The 10,484-nt window shown below is 38.9% G+C and overlaps 1 protein-coding gene across 11 annotated transcripts in view; it reads right to left on the reverse strand.

The window, feature by feature from the left end:
- The window catches only part of TCF4 (transcription factor 4), a 335,268-nt gene extending 325,211 nt beyond the window's left edge, over positions 1–10,057 (reverse strand). For 7 of the 11 annotated variants that reach the window (XM_054724485.1, XM_054724478.1, XM_054724475.1 and 4 more), the window contains exons 1-3: positions 9,908–10,057; positions 8,422–8,513; positions 6,649–6,721 (exon numbers count right to left, since the gene is read on the reverse strand). In XM_054724485.1, coding sequence (XP_054580460.1) covers positions 6,649–6,721; positions 8,422–8,493 — 145 coding nt within the window. In that variant the 5' untranslated portion in view covers positions 8,494–8,513; positions 9,908–10,057. Of the gene's footprint in view, positions 1–6,648; positions 6,722–7,092; positions 7,137–8,421; positions 8,514–9,461; positions 9,604–9,907 lie in introns of those variants that run through there. The other 4 variants (XM_054724484.1, XM_054724480.1, XM_054724482.1 and 1 more) reach the window with 4 other exon arrangements.
- Positions 10,058–10,484: the final 427 nt, after the last annotated feature.

A 10,484-nucleotide genomic window follows, 5' to 3' on the forward strand; every position in this document is an offset into this window, starting at 1 on the left:
CACCAATGGCAGTCTAGAAAGTCATTCATTAAATGTTAATTGTCACACAAAAGTACAAAAGCATCCACTTGAACAATAGTGTAGCTGCACATTTAAGTAAAATACTTTCTCACAGCTCTGAAATTTACCCATATAAACTGATTTTAAACACACCTGGGTATTTGATATGCTGATTAACTGGGCCTTACTTAGTTTTGAAATGAAAAGAAACATGACAACCTTTTCAACACTTTTGCTATTCATATATGAGTCTGATATAAAATATAAATATTACTTACAACAAAGTGCTACCAATCTTCTTTAAAGATTAAATTGCTACTTCTCTTATGTATCTCTCATAAACATCAAGAGTCATATGGTTTAAAAGTATACACCTGAAACTCATGTGCATTTTTTATCGCTGAGTCTAAGTGGGCACAGATTTTGAAAATGTATTATAAACTTGGTGGTCAATTTTAAAAATTTTATTCAGAGTAATAAGAAACCATAACAAAAGTAGCCTTTAAAAAAAAAACCTTTTATGTACTTTACTTTCTCTAATACTTAGCACTATCTAATTAACTTGGAAGAACACCTGGTCATACAAAATAGCTCATAAAAAAAAAATAATAAGGAAAGAGGGAATTTTTTTTCTGTTTCTACCTAGCTGAATTTCGATCCTACGTCTGTGCAAGTTCTGATTTACTGAATACATAGATATAAATTCTAAAGGTTTGCCCAAGAACATTTTGGTTCAAGACTTGTAAACTGAAGAACGTTTAAAACACACCATGTTCCTTATTAGGCAACTTAAGATCTGTTATCTTGGCTTATGGGAACTGATCTAAATAGCATCATAATACTAAACGTTGAAAATAGCAGGCCTGGGGCCCCCCGGACTCAACTCTATGCCTTGGACGAGGTTGCAAACTTCCAATATAAAATATAGTTTACCATTAGGAGGAAATGTTTGATCTGTAAAGCTTACAAAATTACTTTGTTTATCATAGCAGATGAAAGCAAAAAGGAATAATTTTAAGCTCAAAACAAAACTGTTTATATGACAGTCTTTACTGCTTCATGATTCTAAGCATTTAAGACAGATTCGAGCAATTAACAGCATAAACTTTCATTACATAGTTCTATTATATATGTTTATGTGACTTAGCTGTTCATCTGTTATTTAAGTGATTTCCTCATTACAATAGCAGGGTAAAGATAATTTGCTGATGCTGTCAAAAATGTTACGCATTTCAGTCTCAACAGATCTTGGATCCCCACGTTTGTTTAATGCACTTTATTTACTTAAGTCATGTCAAATAGAGTACTGCTTCTTCCTCCTGAATTTAGAAAACGTAACATTTTAAGCACATGTCTGATAAAAGACATATCAAAACTTCAATACTGCTTCTTTTAGTGATGTTGATAGAATTTAGGATTATTGTTCTTAGATATTAAGTTTCAAAGACCTAACAATGAACTGCAAAAGTTCTTTTACAGTGAAAAGGCCAAAAATCTTTATTTCTTTAGATATTAACAGAGCAGGGTTCATTACCTCAACTTTTGGTACATAAAAATAAATGAAAACAAAATATTTTCACAGGCACCTATGGAGACTGTCAGTTGAATAAAAGCACAACTTTGAAAATAACTACTATATTTTCCTTGTAATAATAACAATAGTAGTAACAACAATAGTGAGATATACAAAGACACATTGAAATCCAACATCAATTAGAAGCCTAGCTTATCTGGATACTAAGGCAGAAAAAATAATGGGCCTGGGTTTTTATCATTTTCTTAAATATGTTTTTTTTGAAATGCTTATCTACTCTAGCCTGGCTGGTGGCTCAGTTGTTTGGCACATCATGCCATACACCAAAAGGTTTCGGGTTCGATTCATGGTCAGGTCATATACCTAGGTTGCCCATAGAGAGGCAGCCATTCAAAGTTTCTCTCTCACATTGATCTCTCTCTCTTTATCTCTCTCTCTCTCTCTTTCCTTCTCTCTCTCTCACCCTTCATCTCTCTCTAAAACCAATAAACATATCCTTGGGTGAGGCCAAGCCACAATAATACATTATTATCCCTATATAATCTCGAAAAAGTAAGCTATATCTGACTCTATGTTTGTCAGTGTATGCATGTGTGAAAAGGATATTGAGCTGGGCAAACCTGGATTTAAAACCTAATTCATTATAGGCTGCCTTGAGAGCAAGTTGTCTAATATCTCCGAATCTCAGTTTCCTCATCTATGAAATGAGCATGGTAATCTTTGCATCTCACTGAGTTCTTGTGAGAATTTTAAAAATACAATACATATAATACATATGAGGTGCATAGCATACCTCTTGGCATATTAAGAAGCACTTTAATTTTGTCACTGTTGTACCCCTCCACACCCTATTTTTCAATTTAACATCTTGCAAATAGTCCCAGGGGAGTTCGGGTTAAAGAGAATGATCAATATCCAAAATTCAGTTCCAAACCTTAGAAAGTATTCAAAGGTCGCATGCACCTGCAGAAGCATTTGTATGCACAAATATCAACACATAAATCCTGATACTCTATTATGCAATACAAATTACAGCAAAGCATAGTAGTGAAACCAATGTTATTCCAATAAAGGATTTGCAGAGCCATAGAGAATTAGCAAATCAAAATGTGTTCTTTTAGAACAGCAAATAAAGGCACAGAAATTCCTTAACTTGAGCCTCAGTTTTCTTTAGCTGTATAAAGCTAAGGGGTTTCTATCTCCTATATTCCATGATTCTAACATAATGGGTTTAATAGCACTTTACTTATTAACCTAGTAAATTACTCTGCTCTTTACAAAAAAACCATGCAACCATTATGACTTGCACTGTAACAGTAAGGTTGTTTTAAAACACACACACACACACACACACACACACACACACACACACACACACACACAATTAAATAACTCCACTCAACAAACACTTTTAAGGGGAGGCCAATTTTTCTTCATGCCATAACCTTGAATTCAAACTAGTGGAAATCAATTCAGGATGCTGACCATTTGAATTTTCTCTGTGGTACAGTACTACCCCCTGGATTCATTTTTTTCTCCCTGAATTCACTAAATTGATGGGTTGTTTTGGTGTCATGTGGATAAAGGCTAACTAACTTGTATGAATATCAAGAAATGTTTTTCCTCTTTAAAAAATGCCATGGCAGAGATGTGGTGTATTTTACTACTGCTCTTAATTGTCCAAACACCCATTGATTTGGCAATCTTTAACAAATGCTGAACACCTAAGCACAACTAAAAACTAAACAGTTACAGGAGAAAAAGCTCAACTTTTAAACTGAGGGAGGAAGATGTAGTATCCATCACAGACTAACTGTAAATACATGTAACAGATGTGACTAGGGTTGTTCTGGAGTATAGATAATTCTAATGGCCCAACTTTAAAACTACTTTTTAAAAAGATCCTAAAGCTAGCATATTTATCTTTTGCTTATAAAAGACTCAAAGTAACCAAATAAACAGTATTTTCGTTATATCAGAAAATTAAACCCTTGTTAACCAATAAATTATAGACTCTAGGAGCATTTTTTTTTTCTTTTGGTAACTTTGCCATCCTACGTTTTAATGAGAATAATTTTCCAATTATCCAGGCATGTGGATACTTTTAGTTTGTTTTAAGATCAATGATATAACGGATATTAAATCTCTTTGTATAAGTTACCATATGGGTTACAACTATTTCTTAAAAATAATTCCAGAGCCCACCAGTTAAGGTCATCGTAGCTCTGAACTATCATGGCTGAATTGTTTTAGTGCTCTCTGCTGAACACCTGCAAACATCAAACAAAAACTGCTGGTCCTTTCCAGGGTTGACAAAAGCCTTTCATGTGAAAAATGCTCCCTGGGAATGTCAGGCTGTAGCTCAGGTTACATTCCATTCTCCCTAGCAGCCTCCCCATTTCTTAAGGTGGTAGGAAAAACCATGTTTGTGAAATGAAAGATTAAAGGGAATATGGCCACACTTTATTTTCATTCTCACATTGCAAATCACGATGGAGCATCCTACATTAATGGAATCAAGAGCTACTGGGAACTTGAAGCATGAAATATGACCAAGACTCACTGAAAAACTATAGCTGGTTTTTTCAAATATGAACAGTCTACTTAGAGCTTGGATCTTTTTTTCCTGGACCCAAGTTGCAAAGCTACCCATGAAAGTGACATCTGAGATCACTCAGGACAATGGAAATGAACCTGAAACAAATTTAGAAAAGTATTCCTCTGTCCAAAGTTACCTCATTCATCCTTCCAGTTAAAGGCCAGTTCTCCTGATTTTTTAATTCGTTATGCTTTAAAAAGACTTTATCTTTGTGGATAAATGATTTATCTTATTGAGTGGAAATATAAGCCATTTACTTCACTAATAGCCCTGTGTTCAAATATGTCTTGAATAGATGAGAAAAACCAACACTCCAATCTGTACCCCATATATTATAGTCACCATCGTACTGCACTGGATGAATACCTTGCATTTTCAATCCAGTACCCCAAACAAAAGAGCCACACATTTTTACCTTTACAAGTCAACATTTGGGCCTGAAAACTACACCTGTGATACAATGTTACTTAAAGTTCAACACCTTAAAATAATCACAGCATCTTCATCAGAAATACCATAACATCACACTAAGGATGAAGTCTCTGTCTGGGTTCATGTATGCTTGTATGTATATGTGCACACACACACACACACACACACACACACACACACACGGAGTTGTCTTACAAACTGTGTAAGTTTCAATATATGATCACTTACCAAAATGTATTAATACATATTCATATTTATCCAGCAAATACTCCCTGTAAACACTTAAAATAAACATCATAGCAAGGACTATATCTAAATGTGAACTCAGAAATTTCATGATTCCGAGTCACCTCACTTTATGAAGCCATACCTAAACTGACATACTTAAGATACTCCAAATGTGTCCATTTTCACAAAGTGCAAGAGTATTTTGCACTGACTTTGAAAGCAGTCTATCTCTGTACTTTTATGACATAATCTACTTCTAGATTTAAACTAAATACACATCTTCTTAAGTAATATGATAAAGAAAATTATTGTCAGAGATAAAGTTAGCTACTGTTTGGATAATGTCTAACATGAAAAATTAATTTGTCTAAGAGAGACACTTGTGTTCACCTTTACTTCAAAGTTGTATAAAGAACACAGAAATCTCCAAGATATAATACTAAAACAAAAAAATTAAGTCCCACTAACACTCCTTTCTTTTTCCTCAGGTTCATTAGCTTGCCAGTAGTAGGCAATAAACTATCACAGGGTCCAGGGCAGTAAAACACAAACCTATGGAGAATAGTACTTTAATCAAAGTGGACCCAAAAAAACAAAAGATAAAATATAACTATAGGAGGCATCTCATATTTTATAAATCAAGTTACAGAGTCCAAAATTCCCTTAGACTTTTGAGTGCCAGAAGGAGGAGAAGTAGCTTATTTGGAAATGAGCAACTTGTATAAGCCATTCATTTTATAAAAATATACCAATTACACAAATCACAAAGGTGAACAGATTTCTCATTGCTCTGAAATTTAAGAGATGTGAAATTATATTCAATAGTTAACAGACAATTCCACTAGCATCTCAGAGCTAAAAAAATGTCAACATTTACCAGCCTGACTTAAGAATAGCACTCTGTCTAATGTACTGTTATGTACCACTGCCAGAACTAAAATACTGCAGCTGTTTAACCAGCAGAAATGGATTTAAGTGTTGAACTTAAAGAATAGCAGGCAACAATGTATGCCTCCTTTTGATATGAAATTCAGTGGACAAAATAACAAATACATTTTAAATAAATATATTTTCAGTTTTCACTTTTAATAAGAGACCTTCAGAGAGTCCCCTATTAAAACTCCTCCTTAGATGCCAGATAATCAATGCGCACCCAGTTTCCTTTGTGAATAGCGCTAGCGTCTTTTTTAAGCATCACCCAAAGACCTTTCGTTTAGATAATGTGAGGTTCTTCCCAATTTGCAACTTTAAATATAGCAAAAATTCATTGCACACATGATACATAGGGGACAGAAACAGCTAAAGCATCAGAAAGGCTGTTTAAAATATAAATGAATTAATATTTAGCTCTCAGCTTAGCAAGAGGCTTTCTATTTACAGTTATGGTTTACTACACAGCATTAGCTGCAAAATTACAGACTCATTTCTTTAAAAGGGTTAATTATACATAGAACCTAATAAAATTGATATTATTTACAAGGGATTTTCCCTTTTTATGAAAGTTAGATTTTTCCCCTCTATTTCCAAATAGGGAACATTAATTTATTTCCCTCATTTTAACATTGGCCTTATCTTCACATGTTTGATTATAACTGTATTAGAAAATTACTTTTAAATTAAGTAATGAAATTCTGAGACAGTTCCCTTGATTAAAAAAAAAAAGGCCTAATTTTAATTTAGCAAAAGATGACATTTTGTGTAAGTTATACCACTGATGGATAATGAAATAACCATATCATTACAGGCTAAAATTTCAATGACTTTTTCAGAACACTTCATCAGAGCCAAAAATATACAATGAGTGAATAAACAGCAACGAACATTTAACTACTCACTAAGACAAGAATTTACATACTTGAGCCAGTAAAATGTCCACTCGCCAAAGAAGTTGGTCCATTTTTCCCACTGCTCACAGGAGGTGAAAACATCTAAAAGAAACAAAGAAATATTACTATTGAAAAGAAGACATTTGCTCCTTCAGAGTTCATCGAAGATCTTTCATACTCTCACTATATAACTTAGAGTTTATGCTAAGGGCTCATCTTAGTAAAACACACCACCACCCAACTTAGAACTAAAGCAGGCACAACAACTGGCAATCACCCCCTCCGCCCCCATTACCACTCCTTTCTGTTTCCTCAGGTTCACTAGATTGCCAGTACTAGGCAGTACTACCACATTTCAAACAACCACCGTCCCCATAATGTTATCAAGATTCAGTTTGGAGGGCAGCAGCCTCTCTAGAAAACGCTAGTTTTACAAAGGAGAAGAAAAAAAGTTGTTTGTTTTATATGAAAACCTTGGCCATAAACGTGGCAATGTCCATTTCCAGCCCGTATAGGATTTGCCTGTTATATGTGAACCCAAATAAAAATAAAAGTGCCACCTGCACTAAATTCTCATTTCATCTCTAACATGAGAGCAATTTGAAGCAAGACACTCTCTCTCTCTCTCTCTCTCTCTCTCTCTCTCTCTCTCTCTCTCTCACACACACACACACACACACACACACACACACTCACTCTCTCTTTCACTCCCTCTTCTCTCCAGCATTTATTTGGACCCTAATTGGTTTCCCTCTTCTTCCACGCATCTAGTGGATAATGCGCACCTTCCCTGGGTCAGAGCCTGCAAAAAGCAAAGGAACGAATGGAGAAAGTGCAGCAAGCAGAGAGGGGGCTACAAAGCTGCTAGCGCTATGTTTCCTGGCAAAACTTCCGAAAGCCATTTCTCCAAAAGAAGGTCGAGAAGAGCAGCAGCACAGCAGCGGCAGCGGCAGCGGCAGCAGTAGCAGCAGCGACATGAAGGAGCCCCACTTAGAAGGTGGTTTGGATTTTATTTATGTGTTTTGTGGATTCTTTTTATTTTGATTTGCAAATGCATCTTACACCAAACTCATCTGCCATTGAAAATCAATTCCCCTGACATGAGTGAGGCTTGGTTTGGGAAAGGGAAGCAAAGGGATGGAGAAGGACCAAGTACAGCTGTTAAAACTCCACAAGTGTGTAAGTTCTTCCTTGTACTGATCTCACAACTAGGAAATGGATAAAAACAGTATAAAGGGTTCTAAAGAATGTATGCTCAATATATACATGACTATTCAGAATCCCAGGGGGTGGGCGGGAAAAGTAACTAGGTAACTACAGGTCCTACTAATCCAAAGCATCATCAGTTTAAAACTTTAAGAGACAACAGGGTCTCCTATTTTTTCTTTTCCACTTCTAGAAAAATAAGTAAATAAACAAAATGAGTAGTGCCCAAAGTATTAGTACTTTCACTGTTCAGATAAGGCCAAGTTTTAGGAGTGATTTGCCATTTTAGGGGTGTCTGTTTTTCCTTTCCATTGGGGTGAGATTCAATTATTCTGGGGGGTTTGTGGGTATGGAATTCAAGGCAAGTTCATTAGACTCTGGGGGAAAAAAAAAAAAAAGCCTGAATCGTTCATCACACCCAAAAATTGTAGTTAAAACTTATCAAAAACACCTTCATTTTACCAAGGACTCAGCCAATTAAAAATTATTTCTGTCCTTTAGATTACTATTGGTGTCTAGCTAAGTGTTTGGGGTTTTTTTTGTTTTGTTTTGTTTTGTTTTCACAGCTGTTGTTAGTTTCCACCGTTCTTTCTTACCGCACTGAAATCCAGTAAATCACTCAGCTCTTTGTCCGTCCCTAAGGCAGCCATTCGCTGTTGGTGATGCATTTTAGCAAAATCACACAAACCTAGAAACATGGAAATAACCGCAATCAGAAAATCCAGTCCCAATCCTTGGGAGAAAACACAATCGGATTTTTGGAGACTGGGGGGGGATTGGGGGTGAGGATGTGGGGGCGGGTGGGATTAAGGTGGAAAGGAGGGAGGGATGGGAGAGTTGTTTTGTTTTGTGTTTTGTTTTTTTTTAAAGATGGAATAGGCAGCAATAGCAAAAAAAAAAAAAAAAAAAAAAGCGATATGGACACTGTATTTCCAAAGAGACGATCAAAACTGGTAACATCCACTATAAAACCAAATCCGGGAAGTAAAAAAAAAAAAAAAAAAAAAAAAGCCGCTCTTCAGCGCATCATTTTATGCAACAGGAGGTAGAGCGAGAAATGAATGGATCACAGAGAAAAGAGAAACTACTGAGAACGATCCGGTCTCAACTTTCCCCCCAGCCTCCATCCCACCCCCTCACACACACTCACACACACACGCGCACGCACACACTCGCACGCACCACTCCCCTCCGCGTTTCAAAGTAGCTATAAAGAAATTAAAGATGAGCGTCTCCGGAGTGAAAACACGTCCAAAGGGGGAGGGGTGACAGGGTCGGAGGAAGGCGCGGGGGGTGGGGGGGGAGTAGAGTGGGGGGTCGGGTCTTGTAATTGTCCAGCACCCTAATTTGTGAAAGAAAGGACTGTAAAAATTAAAGTCAGGCCCTTGGCAAAGTCACCCGTCCCTCCAAGTGGCATGGCTGGGGAGGGGTGGCGGGGAGGGGGTGGGGGTGGGGGGGCCGAGACGAGAGGGGAGGGAAGAGGCGCGGGAGGGGAAGGGGTGTCTCTTCTGGGAGCGCCGGGAGCCGGGAGCCCGCGGCACCGGAGGCGCGGAGCCGCGCGCGGGGCCGCCCAGCCCGAGCCCCGCGCGCCTCCCGGCGCATCAGCCCCGCCGAGCCCGCCGGCGCCGGTACCTACCGCCCGCGCGCGAGAAGGGGCTCTCGGTGCACCGCCGGCGCCGAGGCGGCGTTCATGTCTAACCCCCGCCGCCGCCGCCGCCGCCGCCGCCGCCTCCTCCGGCGCCCGCGCCCGCTCCGGCTCCTTCCCCGCCGCCGCCGCCGCCACCGCCACTACCGATCCGCAGACACACAGCCAAGATCCCTGACTCTTAACACCAACTCTCTTCTCCGGGGAGGGGAGGGGACGAGGGAAGGGGGGAGGGGGGACCACGCCGAGGCGCACGGAATTGCAAGTTCAGCAAAGAAATGGGTGGGGGGGCTCCGGGGAGACGCGGCTCCCTCGGATCGGGCTGGTTGGGATGCGCGGGCCACCCCCCCCCCCGCACCCCACCCCCCGGAAAAAAAAAAAAATCTCAACACCTCCCCCGCCTCACAAAAAAACACAAACGAAAATCCATCGAGCACCTCGTTTCCCCTCAGATCGTCAGTTCCCATCTGAAGGCTGAACTGGACGGTTTTTGCCCGTGTCTACCACCATCGGAGGCACTTTGAAATGTATGCGAGTTTACATCTCCCCACTTCTTTCTTCCTCTGACTCCCGTGCCTTCTCCCTCACACGGCTACACACGGCAAAGCAAGTTTCTACTAGACTGCAAATACACGTGATGCAAAAAGACTTTGCCAAGAGGAACAGTATTTTTCTTTTCCCTGTATACACCAAGCCACGGTTTGCTGGGGAGATTTTCATTTCGGTCGTTTTGCGTCGGGGGCGAAACCTTAACGGCATACTTTCTTTCCCCTCCCTTTTAAGTCACAACATAGTATAGCTGCAAACTTTGCCAAAAAAAAAAAAAAGAGGCAGTTTTTGAAGGTGGATGTTGTTTTTGTTTTTACACTTGAGTTCCTAGGCACGCTAAGTCCCCGTTCGCCAGCACTATAAGTTTTTAATTTCAGCATTTACCGTTACAGGCCCTGCATGCTCTTAAAACGTACTTTTTTACATCACTTTTTAGGTTAGAAATTAAGCTTCATAATTCTATCG

Source organism: Eptesicus fuscus, chromosome 12 (assembly GCF_027574615.1).
Source record: "Eptesicus fuscus isolate TK198812 chromosome 12, DD_ASM_mEF_20220401, whole genome shotgun sequence".
Taxonomy (NCBI): Eukaryota; Metazoa; Chordata; class Mammalia; order Chiroptera; family Vespertilionidae; genus Eptesicus; species Eptesicus fuscus.